Source organism: Phalacrocorax aristotelis, chromosome 3 (assembly GCF_949628215.1).
Source record: "Phalacrocorax aristotelis chromosome 3, bGulAri2.1, whole genome shotgun sequence".
Lineage (NCBI taxonomy): Eukaryota > Metazoa > Chordata > Aves > Suliformes > Phalacrocoracidae > Phalacrocorax > Phalacrocorax aristotelis.
Genome location: NC_134278.1, coordinates 58,713,773 through 58,728,779, shown reverse-complemented (window position 1 = coordinate 58,728,779; position 15,007 = coordinate 58,713,773). Strand labels below are relative to the sequence as shown.

Sequence of the window (15,007 nt, the reverse complement as noted above, 5' to 3'; positions counted from 1 at the left end):
AGCTGAACCACTGCAACTGTAAGGCTGCAAAATTAAAAGAAACTAAGAAGTTATCTCTGAAACAGTTCCCTCAGGTAGGATTCTTTCCATCAGCAAAATCAGAGATCTAATACAGATTATGAAAGTAACAGTAATCCATGGTTCTTATCCACAACTGGGAGCTACCAATCATCATACCAAGTATTATGAATGATGCAAGCTTTGCTCAAGAAACAAAGCACCACAACTAAATTTTTTAAAACTCAAGAGTCTGCATGGCAAACTATTTGGCCATTGAATGTGAAACAGTTTCTCAGATTTAACTAGCAGGGGAAACCATTCAACTACTGGAGAATTTGTATCCTCTGACAGAATCACTGCCCTGCCATCTGAACATCACACAAACTATGGCAGTCTTTGGAAGAGCAGAAAGCCCCTTGGCTAAAAGGAATATCTGCTGGTGATCCAAAACACCTTCTAGTCAAATTGGCAATAGTCCCTGTGAATTAGTATTTTTAATAAAAGTGAAACTTCATGTCGATCAAACTTTCAGAAGCAATAAATGTAAATTAAAAAAAACCAACCAAAAAAAACCCATAAGCAAAACAAAAAATACCCCAGAAAACCAATGCTAACATACCAGGAAGAGTTACAAAGTCAGCATTAGTAACATCAAAATCCTCCCTTACACATTTGCACTGCCCCAAAGGAGGGTAACAGATCACTCAAAGTGCACTGTATTTTAATGACATTTGAAATATATGAATGCGCTGTTTATTATAGAGGGGGTGAGAACTGAATACTACAACTTTTTTGTATGGAATTAAAACTGATGGGTCAACTTGACCACAAGGCTACTCAGAATTGCACTTCTCCCTCTCGCTTGTATTCTTACTCAGTTTCTTCTTCTCACTGGCTAATAGCTTGACACAAGGAAAAGCACAATTATTTTCCAGTTGCAAGCTCCTTGATAAGCTCTGCAAATACCTAACAATGCTCTGAGAGGCCTCACCAGACTCACCTTGCCACTGACATGGTTGAGCACCCCTGAAACTTGACCCAATTAGTGAAATACAACTAATTGCTCTCAGTGGAGAAAGTGGAGAAAGGGAAAGCAGCCACCTCCTGACTGGCGTGTCCAGCCAGCCCTCCCCGGCGGGAGCAGGGCTGCGCACCCAGAGCATGGCGCCATGGGGAGGGCACCAGGCCCGACTGCATGCCCGCAAGGAGGCCTGAGCCTATGGGCAAATCATTTCCAGGCAAGCTAGAAATAGAAGACTAGTGTGGAATGGATTTAAGCATTTCCTAGTCTGAATATAGACATCAGTAAGCAAGAACTTCCCACAGGAATAAATAATCTTAAATATTAAATGTGATGAAAGCAACCCCAATGGCCACCATACAGCAGCATGAAATCTGCCTTAGCATGTTTATTCATCTGCCTGATGAAGTTTTCTGCTAATAAAGATGGAGTAGAACAGTCTGATTGTTTCTTTAGAGCACAGTTACAAGAAAAAACACAACACATTTACATATCAAAGAAAAATATCCTTGAATTTCCTTACAAAGTTCATTCCATTTCTTTCAAACTGATAAAATTAATGTTTGTAAAAAAAGACATGACTTTGATGTATGTAAGATTTCCTATGATATGAGAAGAGCTTATTAAAAGTTAACATTTGATTGAATGAAGTTTTGTACTAATCTACTTTTCATATTTCAGTTGGTTATGTCACATAACATTGATGAAAATTTGTATTTATGTACTATTCGAGTGGGAATATTTTTATATAGATGGAAAAAGACTTTCATATCCCTCCTCGGCCTGGCTTTTGAAGATTTTTCATATTCTACAGAAAAACACATGCAAATATTGTCGTACCTTTTTTCCTACAGAGGAAGCAACATTATAGTCTCTCATCTTTACAAGGTCAGAGATGCCTCATTCTGCTATACGTAGAAAATGAAGAACCATTTCCCTTTGATTTAATCAGTTCTAATAAAATCAAAATGGCCTAGATGAAATGATAATGTAGGAGCTGAAATGTGTGTTCCTTTCCTCCACCCACAATGACATGCTTTCTGAATATAAACAAGTGTGGATCTATTATCTTCCCTTTTATGCTCTTTATTCTAGCATCTTAACTTCAGATCTTAGTGAACTCCCATCAGAAACTATAAAATGGCAAACACGGCAGAGTGAAAACATCTAGAAAGACTGTAAGAATACCTCACATATTTATAAAGAACCAGGAGAAGAAAGGAAATTAATCCACTGTATAGTTAATTACAGATAATCTCAAGTACTAAAATATTCTCAAATGGAATAGTTTGACACCATATTACAGACTGCATTGCAAACCCAAATCTATCTCTCTCTCTCACTCTCTGAGGTCTGAAGGTTTTTCTAAATAATATAAAAATATCTTCATTATTTGACATTTAAAGAAAGGAATAAAAATCCCTGAGTAAGCCAAAGACAACTGATATGTATAGCCTCAGAAAACATACTCAAAACCAAGACCGATTTTAAGGCAGCTTCCAACCTCAGACAGAACACAAAAAACCTGATGTGTCACAGAAGGAGAAATCTAATTAATGGGTGGATTTGCAATGACAATATGCTTTGAACTTCATTTCTAAATGTCACTGCTTCCCTGCTTAGTTTGCAAATCTTAGAAAGGTACTACTTCCACCGTTGGGCCAACAGGGTCAATGTGCCCTTAAATTCAAATAGAAATATTAAGTACTTGTTGACTGCTATGGTGTGCCTGTACACACGGTTTCAACATGAAAAAAACCCCAAGAAAACAAAACCAGAAGCTGACAGAAAACAAGCATATTAAACAACTACAGTAAGCTGATATTTGTGTTTCCAGGTAAACAAAATTCAGCCTCTTCCACTGAGGCTTTGAAGTCAAAGTGAATATCTTATAACAGTATTATGTTGGTGGGGCAGAATACTATTGACGTAAAAATTACAACTAGATTCACATTTAATAACAATTTTCAAAGCAATCTGTGCAAAGTACATCCTCTCAAATGATATGCTATTTGCAGGCCTAAATTTTGAAGTCTGTAGACTCTTTAGGACATTGGCCATCTCTCTGCTTCACCCTCTCCTCATATATATACACACACATAAATATATTTATGTATCTTCAAACACATACATTAAAAAAAAAGTACCTTCACAGTACAATTCAAATAATCTTTTATGATCAGCTTGTATTTTTAAAGTATAAAGTCGGTATTTCTCTTATTCAGTGTTCTGCTTATACAAATTTATTTTATTCTATTTTTTTTTTAAGTTGTATTTGTATTCTAAATTTGGATTGTAACTAAAAGTGAAAAAATTCTCAGTAGCTGCTTCCTAACACAGAATTACGTTACTTTTGTGGTGATGCGCTGAGAAAGAGGTCTGGTAGCAAACAGTGGTACTCTGAAGTCAGGAAAAAAGAGCAAGGATAGCTAATCTCTTCAGATCTGTAATGTGCCAGGAAGAGAAACACTGGAAGCAGAGAATAAGAATGAAATGGTCTCCTAACAATTCATGACTCCTCCCCTTACCTAAAAATCACACGTTCTCCTCATGACACATCAGTGGATGCTCTAAGACTTAAGTAGCCTACTTAAAACAAACGAACAAAAAACCCGTGCTACTTCAGTTATAAAATTTCAGCAACTCAATCTTCACACAACTTGTGTGTAGCGCATGTATTATAATGCCACGTCAGAACAGAAGAGCGCATGTCCAGCTTCCCTGCAAACACAGTTTCTTGTACCTTCTGCATCACACACTTCAGGGATATCTTGGGACAGAACAGGCTACCGGTGATTCTTGTTGTCTAAACCCTTTGAAATTTTTCTGTACTGGGAAAGTTTCAAAATGTTGCCCCTTCTAACAAACCTATCACCCCCCCAATCAATATTAATAGATTGTCATAAATTAAATACTAAAGTGAAACCAATCAGTATATCTGTAAGTATCACGGAGCTTCAATACTAAGGATATTTCCCTCTGAGGCACTGCAGTTTGGTGGTGGCAGTCTACACGGTTGCTCACTAGCAGGACGACTCAGAAGATAACCAGCTGTCGTGCTCTGGCATGTGACGGGGTTTTGGTATGCTGAACAGAATGCTGTGTGATGGAAGTTATTTACAGAAGTAATTTTTAATACCAAAAGTAGTATGCTCAGTATACAGTAAGAGTCCAAACACTTCTAAGCATTTCCCCCTTAAAGGCTGACACTGAAGTTAAACGGAGCACATGTTAACAGTTAAATGCTTTCTTCACAGGCCAAATCGGTAGTAGAGTTGTGGCTACAATACAGACTTTGATTGTCTAGTTCAGAAACTCAGACTCAAAAAACCCCCTCCAAGGTAATAATTAGAAGAAAAACAAATCCCATAACATTTAAAAAGCAGCAGTCAGGGGACCCATCTTGTTCAGAGTGCATCAGAGCAAAGAGGCTTTCTGGTCTGCAGTAGTGTTTTCGGTTGAGGGAAGATGGCAGGAGATCCCCCATTCCTCTTCCAGGGCATTGGCTTTGATGCTGTTACCAGCACTGTATTGCTCTGTTGCACAAAGCGCATATAGCCCTTGCAGGACCAGCTCAGTTCAGGTGAGTAAGGTCCATCCTTACCAGGGCATACCTGTCCGTGACCTTTTCCTCTGCTTTTTACAAAGGCAATAGATAGGAAACACAAATAAACCTGCCAAAAGAAGAAAATAAGAAGAAAACCATAATTAAAAACAATCCTTTGTGGTGTGCGTCGTGTTCTTTCAATTTACATAGAGTATTCAGGTGCAGCTTTCCATGTCTTGAGAATTTAGACAAGCAGAAAAAATATTAACCTGCAACAGCCTCTTCAGTAATGAGTTACGCTACACTTTCTGTTTACCTTACAACAAATTCCGACCAACCCTACTCCCATCTCTGACAAATTAATTCCTGAACAATGCTGTTTGGTATAAGATACAAACTTAAAACTTTTAAAAGCACTTTGGCAACCCTTAGACCTAAATCCAAGGCTGATTTAACTAAGCTAGTTTTCAACCAGTTTCACATGCAGTAGAGGCTGCATGTTATAGCTTTACTTTTTGAATATTATTTATTTTTAAAAACATCCTCATCTATTGTTCAGTAATACCAAATGTTTATTCTTGCCTGGGCAGGGAAGTATTTATTCTTAAAAGTCTTTTGAGAGAAGGAAAGCTGTAAGGAAAAACTAAAGAAATAAATCAGATTTATGCAAGTGAATAAGTGAAGAAGTATCTCCCTCTCTCTCTTGCCATCAGCCAACTGAAATGGTGGAAGATTTCCTTTTCAGACACCACCACAATAACAACATATTACAGACTGCTACAGTCACCAGGGTCCTTGCTTTGCTCAATAGCCTTGTAAATGCTGTAAAATGGTTTTCAGCTATAATAGAGATTACTTTAACAGTTGTGTTGGCAGTAAATATAGCTCTAATTACCTCAAAACCAAAACTTTCCTATAAATAATCAATGTTTTTGAACTGTTCATAGTGCTGCTCTCGAGCGTATCTTAGCCAGCCTTACCTAGGACAGGACTTTAATGGCATACTGGGTATTACTGCTATCACTGCTACTGTTATTACTGCAAAACCCTCTTAATTTTTAATATAAGCAAAAGAGTGGGGTTTTTTCCCAGCATACATTTCACCAGATTACTGACCAAAATAAGCTTTACTGGCATTTAGAAGTGCTTATTGCCTATAGTTTTTGGCATAAAAATGCTACTAAAAAGAATATTTAAGATAGATATCTATATATATAAAATCTTCAGTGAATCCAACTCAGAATATTGATAAGGAAAACAATATGTATTCTTAGCCTAAATACTGAAATTAATAGCAATATTCCTTATTTGGCCAAATGTACTTTAGAAAAGCTGTAATAATGTTTTGGTTATGTGCTGATTGGTTATGTACAATCTTATTAATTAATCTGACCAGCCTAGTATATTTTGGCTTTATTACATCAAAATAAAGGCGCCACATCCCAACACGCCTCAGGGCTGGGCAAGCACTGCCAATTTTCAAAGGAGTAAGTAGTTTAGTGAAGAGCTGCGAGACAGCATGATCCCCGACTGACATATTACTGCCAACATAAAGAGTGGATATGCACTTACATGAGCAAAATTATACATTTATCCTTACAGCTTATTTAATTTCTGTGGGAGAATTCAGTTAAACCAGGCAAAGAGCAGATTTGCTAGAATAACTACATCCACATTAATACAACCACGTTAACAGAGCTTTGATACTATATCAAATGAGTTCACAGTACCATTTTTTTTTTTGGTGATGGAATCCAATTTGGCAGCTTATGCACTGAATCAGATTGAGATTGACTCATCCCAATTTTCTGCTTTGCTGTTGTTGTTGCATCTTCAAGCTGGAAAGCTCTTGGGACTATGCCTAGTGCACCTAAAATCTTGTCATGCACATGGCCAAGATCTTAGAATTGTGATCCACTGGGGTGATTAAAGGGAGGGTCCAAGCCAGCATGCCCCCAGGACTATGTTCAAACTATTCTGGCCTTTTTACTAGTTTAACTATACTAGTTAAAGATTTTGGTTCAGAAAACCAAAATGGGAAAAAAAACCCAAACTTAACAGGCATAAAATACAGGTAAGGAAAAGAAAAGATTCTAAAGACAAATTTTTTAGAAAAATGTCATATGCTTTATACTAGAATGGTATCTATGAACTTTGTGTCCATCCTTTTGAGACGAAAATACTGAGATGTTGTGCAGAAAGCCACTGCAAAAATCAGAATTGGACTCATTCACATACGTAACTCTTACCTATTACAACAGCTATGGCTCCCAGTGCCAGTCCCAGAACCAGTATTAGGGGTGTAATGAGTAGTTTTCCAGCTGAAATGCAAAATCGATTAAACAATTCAAAGTAGGCATTTTATTTTTCCCCTTCAAACCATCCATAAATATTTTTATATCAGACTCCCAAAAGCTGGTTCATTTTTTTAATACTTTACTGGGATTCCTATTTGTCAATTCATTCTACAAATCCAGCTAGGAGCTATCACCACTCAGCCAGATCTCTGCACACATTTCTCTCTGCCCTCTTCACCCACCACAACTCTCTGGGCACAGCTCATTTCGTACATTAAGAGTTAGCTTGTGTTTACTTCTCTTTCCATTCTGAAATCCCTCAGGCATCAATAGGATCGTGATAGCTATAAAGGTACTATTATTTGGCTTCTCCGGAATCCTACTGCACAGCAACCACCCTGGAAAGATGCCAAGCAAACCAGCATCTTGGAGAGTTTAGGTTAGCTCAGAGTGATGAGACTATCACCTCTATATATACTTCTGCTCACTTTAAAAGGCTATGGTGAAGTCCTCGTGTACAATTGTGATATAGGTCTAAATCAAACCACAGCCAAGTCTGTTTTGAATCAACATTTAAAAGGGTATGTTGCTGCTCTTACATGAGTAAGACAGCAAGGTTGTGCAGCACACCAGCTAGCGCATAAGACTAAGAACAAATAACGCATGCTCATATTCTTTACTTCTGATGAGTTCATGATCTCCAGAAATGCAAGGATGTAAGGCAGGGCTCCTTCTGAAACACTGAGGTTGAAACTGAACTTTGAATCCAAGTTATCTTTCTCGCCTTGCAACCTTGCACACTTTCAACTGATTGGTGGAATCTCCCTGGTGTTGGCTGAGCAGTTGGATCAAGGATGTCACTTGTCTCAGCTGTTTGAAAACGTAGCAGGGCAGGCATTTTACTGCTACAGCAGCAGTGTGATCAGAGATCTGAAATTAAGCAATTCTCCAAGTTCAGCATGTGTTTGAAAGATCACCTCTAGAAAGGGAGAAGTGAGTTCGTTACCTCTCTCTTCCCTGCCCCTCCTTCTCTCAAGTCACTTGTATCAGACTGCAGTAAATGGATTACCTCATTCCATAATGATGTAAACCTCTCCATAACCTGAGCCACTAATTTGGGCAGTCTGATGGAAAAGTGAGGTATTTTGGAAATATTTACAGCTGTTAAATGAATTGCTCCTTTCACGCTCCGTTTTGATAGCTTTTAAATTTCATAGGAGTGTTGTGGGTGGGAAACATTAATTCCTAGAAGAAAAAAACTGGCAAATATCATTGGTATTACTCTAGTTGCTAGGCATCCCAATGGTAGACCTTCTTGGGACTCTACTGCGCTACATTCTATAGACACTGAAGTCAAAGTTTTCAAGTGTAGACAAGAGAAGGAATGTAGACTGATGGGAAACCTCAAGAAAACACCAAAAATGAGTGATTAAAAACGTTACCAGAGCCTTTAACAATTTCAAAGTAAAGCTTATAAAAGATTATTTTATGGTATGCACTCTCTATACTTTATTAATAACCATGTAATTAGAATGTTCGAAAATTATGATGTTTGGTACCAAAATTATTAAAAACTAAAACCACTGAACTGGTGACTAAGTACACAGAAACACAGCCTGCAGAAAGGGCTAAGCTAGCTTTTGACTGGAGTAATTTCTTTGTAGACACAAAGAACAGTTCCTAAGCTAATTAAGTTTAAGAACTTGACTTACATTTTACAAACCAACTCAGAGCTGAAATAAAGCATGACTGAGTGTCTTTTTCCTTCTGCCTGTGAATATGAAGTTATGACTACTGTGTAGTTCCAAGATTTTATAGGATAATATGACCTTTTATTGTCATGGGCCAATATCTTCTTTTGGTTATTAATGCAATCTTTCTAAAGGTTAAAATTTAAAAACAAAACAAAATACAGTTTCTCCTTATATATCTACCATATTTAAATCCTTTATCTTTCTTTACCTTTGTAAACTAAAATTAAGGAACAATTTAACAGGAAGTGAACAAGACTCGCACAAGATACCATCAGTAAGAGTATGAACACCAGCAATCACTGCAAAGCAGCAGCTACGTATCTGTTACTCCAATAATTTTTATCAGCATGGTATGAAACAGTTATGAAGTGCTCCATTTTACACGTCTGAACTGAACATTAATTTACATCCAGTTGAAGTTTCACATAATCATTTGTTGTAGTGTGGAGGATTATGAGGTTTTAATCAAAGGGAATTGTGACACACCAAGAAATGCTGCTGGGACTAATGACATTTATTGCAGGCACTAACCTTCCCAAAGATCCACTGTCCTCTGCCTTTTAGCTCCGACACTGCTAGCAGAGAGGGAAAATGTAAAACTTGCCTCAGAGCTGAATAAAATCTTGGATCATCAGTCTGTGAGGTGAACTCAGCAGTAGGTTATGATAGCCAGTTTGGTAATGTTCAAAGCCAGCTTTTAAGGGTAACTTAAAAAGAAACAGTTGAAAATAGAACAACGCTAAAAAAGGATCCTTTTTACAATTCTGCTCAAATTAATGGTAAACAATTTCCCTACTGGGTTAGTCAGCATGAAAATTTAGACATCTGTGGTAATCTAAAAACTGTATTTGCAGGTATCTCAGAGGGGTTGCATTACTTGTCATGTAGACAATGATGTTTTTGTGCAAAATGAGGAAACGTTTAAGGAAATATGAGGGAATGTTTTTTCCCTTGCATAACTTTGAGTTTGGTTGCGGGTTGTAGGGTAATATATACAAGCCCCCATAAATCCTTAGAGAATTCTTTGCCATGTAAAGAATTCATATACTACTTTTAGAAAAATTTAATCACTAGCATAGGAGAAAAGTTTTGTCTTCCAAGTCTAAATATCATTATATGTTCAAGCAACAGGGCCACTAGAAGTATCTACTTACAGATCAAAACAGTCTGTGCAGATTTAAGTTCCAATACAAGTTTGCATCTGTTTTTAGAGAGTCCTATCAAGTCTATATAGGAGCCTTCTTACAAATCAGACCAACTTAAATGGTAAAGGTTGCTAACAAAGGTTGGATCCTAGAAATGCATGCTTCCTTCTGCGGCGCTCAAAGCCATGCATACAGAAAGTGAATCTTGCACTCTGTCTTGGGGCAGGAGTGCATACCACTCAGATCTGAAAACAGGCTGCTTTCAGAATCCTATTAGAAATGCTGTTTACCACGCAAAAAACTTCATTTGCTTTAATAGCATCATTACATGTTGTGTGTCCTGCTACATATCCCTGAAGTACTTGGCAATTGATTTTGAGTATAATTCAACCAACTGAATTCAGGTGGTATTTAATTGGCATCTTAAGCACATTTAAGACAGCTGAACATGTTTTTCCTTTCTGTGCAATCCATCACTAACTCCAGTTATAAGCAAACATCCTGCCTTCAAGAGCTTAGCCAATTAATTACTATGAGAATGACATCTCTAAGCCCACTGGGACTGAAGGATAAAAGCAATTTCACCTTACTGTACTAGTCACAAAGTTTCTTGAAAAAATATTCTGGCTGAAGAGGGGAGAGAAATGTCACATTCAGAGACCACTTCTGCTCCCAGTTTTTCTTCTCCATGTGATTTCTATTAACTTTGCAAAACCACTGGTTTATGAAGAAAAGTATGTTTGAATTTATGCTCCCACCAACACTTTTCCCTTATTTTTATTATTTTTATTTTTATTATACAACATTTTGTAGGCACAAACATTTGCTTCTCAACAGAAACCATGATAGCGTGCCAGCCTGCCATGAAGTGTTCTTTCCTTTGTACACCCCCACACACCCAGATTTGGTAGAAACGAGCCAAAAAACCCTCACTACAAAATGACCACATTTGCTTAAATATTTCCTCTTCACAGCAAGAGAATAAAATAGAAAGCCACAGAAGAAAATGTATCTAGCAACACCTCACTGCCCTCCCACTGATGGCCAAGATAATGTCCTCTTATTTTCCACTACTTAGCTAAGTAGCAGAGACATTTTACTACAGGAAATCCAATGTTCATTTCTTGCTACATGTTACTTAAATTTAGATTCTACACTTCTAATGGCCTACTTCTCTGCTACCATCTCCTCTTTCTAACATCTTCTGCTGATTCTTAGAATGCACAGTAGCACCTGCTGATGATAATGATCCACTCTTGACTGATAAAGCCTTAAAAGTATTTACATTTACAGTTCTAGTTACTGGAACATCTCTGAGCCTAGGTATGATCTCTAACTTGTATTAAACATTTCTCGATTTTGAACTTGTTCTTAAATGATTACTAGGAAGCTTCAGTTCAAAACAAAGCAAGGAAAAAAAAAAATCAAAGGTCATGACAAAGAAGAATCTGATGGAGAGCCTGTAAAAGAAAGATTATGAGATGGTAAGCAAGTTATTTACTCAGTTTTATGATAAAAGTAGTAGCCAATTGTCAGCAATCTATTAAAAAAACAAATCACAAACACACAGAGGGATGAAAATACTTTTTCTACACTACGTAGTATAACCTACATAGTGAAATTCTAAGCCTGTACCAAAGATAATGTGGAAGCCAAAACTATAAATAATTTATGAACTGTATGAATTAGTGAAGGATACATCTATTGATAGTTATTGAGCAACGGTTCAGATACAAACCTTAACTAACTGGTCCCCTCTATACAAAAAGGATGTGGACAGGCTGGAAGGGGTACAGAGAAGGGCCACCAAGATGATCAGAGGACTGGGAAGCCTGCCATATGAGGATAGGCTGGGAGAGCTGGGTTTATTCAGCCTTGAGAAAAGGAGGCTCAGAGGGGATCTCATCACCATGTACCAGTACTTAAGGGGCAGCTACAAATAAGATGGAGACTCCTTTTTTACACGGAGTCCCATGGAGAGGACAAGAGGGAATGGACACAAGTTGCTCTTGGGGAGATTGCAATGGGACATGAAAGGGAAATTTTTCACAGTGAGGACAGTCACCCATTGGAATAATCTCCCCAGGGAAGTGGTTGACTCGGCCACACTGGACACCTTCAAGAGTCGGCTGGACAGGGTGCTGGGCCATCTTGTCTAGACTGTGCTCTTCCTAGAAAGGTTGGACTAGATGATCCCTGAGGTCCCTTCCAACCTGGGATTCTGTGAACTAAGGAAGCGTGTAAAACAACAATTACTGGAAATACCCTGTGAGTGAGATCTTACTTCTAATTGATCACTGTTGGGACAAATTCATTATGTAGACCTTTACACTTAATTAATTTGGGATCTTTTTTTACTCCCCCCAATTTTACATTCACCCAATTTGCACAGATCAATTCTGTTGAATTTTTACAAGGATAACACATGTTGTCTAATTTCCGCCACTTAGGATGGCAGAATCCACAAACTGAACTGACACTGCACCACAGTTTGGGATTATACCATCTTGAAAGAAAAAATGTCAGGAAATAATAACCTTACAACACCATGATGCATTCTTAAAAAGTGTGTGTACGCCCACATGTGTGTTTTGGTAGTTATTCATACATTTTATCAGGATCAATGTTAAAACTAGAGATGACCGAGTGATTTAGGGTCGTAAGTATCGATGTAGAATTCTTTGAGTGACTCAACTTGAGTGTTACACTATTGTAAAAATGAGGACAATTACTACATGTGCTGGCAGGTTCAGCTAGCTCTGCCTCTATTCAAATGATGACCATTCCTGTGGAAAATAACATTGTATGACAGAGGTAGTCCTGGAGAGAAATTTTTGACAGAAAACTCTGAGAAATTTAAGCTGACGCTTTAAGCTTTGCTAATCTTTCTTGGTTTATGAATTAAGGCAAACCACAAGTACACTTGCAAACAGGAAATGAAAGTAAAGTATCTTACACCTTCTCTACATGTGTTTTTATAAATATGAACAAATACATCTTCACCACTGATCTTTAACTGATACATGCAGTTCCACATTTCTTTACTGCCTCCAAGTCACTGTTTGCAAAACAACTGATTTTCTTTTGTACTAGTAAAAGCTGTTTCTTTTTAAAAGGAAAAGATTGTGCATTAATGTTTCCTAAAAAAAACAGGGAAAATAGAAAATAATTTTAATAGCAGTTATGCACATGCAGTACGTGTACCTGTATTTCAGACTTTGTATGTGGCATTGAAACCTGCCAACTGCACATTCAGATACCTTTCAGGTAAACAATTGCAAAAATTAAGACAATAATAAATGTTATCAAAACATAGATGTGCCAAAATAAAGAAACACTTTTTATGTTTAAAGTTACACACAGAAGGTTTAATATTGGAATAACGTTACCCATGATTCTGCATGCAAGCAGCAGAGAATTGGTAATGTGTCTGAGCACAATCCTTTGATATGACAGATACTAATTCCGCCAAATATACCAAGATCCATTTTAAAACAGCTTACATTGTTTGTTGTTGTGGCTTTTACTGGAAGCTCTTCTGAAACCTTACTTTGAAACGACCCTTGAAATTTAAGCTTGAATTTATCCATGAACAGTTTGTACCCACATGCTATAGTGCCAGCATTGTCTTTAATCTAGACTAGATCTTCCCACGTGTTAGAATTTATCTCTACAAAACGTATCAGAGTAGGCACATCCAGTAGTTTTGAATTTTTATCCACTTTCCTATTTATTTCTCTATCTTTAATTCACCTCTCACAAATTTTGTTCTAAAGCCTTGCAAGTTCCTGAGGTTAAACTAATGGCCCTGGATGATGTATTGCCATTTGTTAAACAAGCATTCCAGGTGTGTGAGCCTCCCACAACTTTGCAGATCAGCAAGATGGGCATTCTTCTTGCCAGGCCTATGAGTCTGTGTGCCAGCTCTTGTGTTACTCTGAAATGGAAATCACCTAGTTTTCTTACTGGAACATTTTCGGCTCAGGGGTATTGTTTTCACCGCAGGTCTGCTGACTGGTGTTTTCTCATGTCCAGTCTCTTACCTTTACCTCTACATTCAACATCACTAATTGATAAGCTCAAAGCATTTCCTCATCCTAGGTGAATTCCAAGGCATCTCCTATTTCTATGCCTTAAGTCAAAGTACCAAAGGTCCTATTTTCCCTAATACGTCCCCTGTTTTTGACACCTAATATGACCATTTCCTGTAACATTATAGTTTACATGCTGTAAACTCACTACAATGTCTGAAGTTAATACATATGCAAGATATGACCTAAGGTAATAATCTACTGTTTTGTCTATTTTTGTTGTGCTTCTATAGGTTAGGACAGGTATACGCCCGATTAAAAAAAATAAAATTAGGAGTGCTTTTTTAAAAAAAAAATTTAAAAAGTCAAGTTTTTGGGTTTATATGCCGGAGACATAAATTCATGTGTATAATTGTATTTTGTTTTAGGCTAGATTTTATCTGAACCAAAGCTAACTGTTAAAAGATAAGTGTCCTCTTACTTAAATGGGCTAACCTGACTGGTTTGGTTTTTCAAAACAAGGTCAGGTTCAAATCCAAACAACACTTTATTCAAACAATCCTTGACAAAGAGGTTCATTTAAAAAAGGTTCCTGCTCTGATCCACTTCTCCAATATGCTTTTAGAATAATGATCACTGCCAGCAACATACATATTGACCATATTTTTCCAGTTTGCTTACATGTTATTAAAAAGGGTTAGGAAACAGATGCTATCAGAAGAGGACACAATACTTATTCACATACAGTTCAGAGAGTGCAAGGGTTATATATTTAAATATATTTAATAAACCACCATAACTAAACAGGCTGCCAATACTTTAAACCAACAGTATTTTTTAACTATTATTGGCTTCCCCCCACCTCTCATCACATCAATGTGTAGCTCTCCACAAAGAACACCTATCCACTCACCACAGACAGAGCCTCGCACTAATCGTCTTAGATGTGGTCTCTCGGGGAGGTAGCGGTATTTGCATCCAAAGATACTGAGGTTTGAGGTGTGATCTCCAAAGAACCGGAGCTGGCGGTATCTCTCCCCACAACGGTAACAGAAATTAGTGTTACACTGTGAACAGGTCATGTGGTCACACCCTTCTGTTCTCTGGATGTGGATCTGTACGAGCAGAAGAAATAAAGATTATTTTCTCCCCTCCCTAAGGACAGGAAAGTAGGCACTACCCCATGCAGTCCATGCATCAGATGAAAAGATG

At 37.5% G+C, this 15,007-nt stretch overlaps 1 protein-coding gene across 2 annotated transcripts in view; it reads right to left on the bottom strand.

Moving 5' to 3' along the window:
- Positions 1-3,287: 3,287 nt before the first annotated feature.
- The window catches only part of RNF217 (ring finger protein 217), a 59,070-nt gene continuing 47,350 nt past the window's right edge, over positions 3,288-15,007 (bottom strand). For both annotated transcript variants that reach the window (XM_075087555.1, XM_075087556.1), the window contains 3 exons: positions 14,709-14,910; positions 6,818-6,889; positions 3,288-4,695 (listed from right to left, as the gene is read on the bottom strand). In XM_075087555.1, the coding sequence (XP_074943656.1) occupies positions 4,622-4,695; positions 6,818-6,889; positions 14,709-14,910 (348 nt within the window). In that variant the 3' untranslated portion in view covers positions 3,288-4,621. The remainder of the gene's footprint in view (positions 4,696-6,817; positions 6,890-14,708; positions 14,911-15,007) is intronic.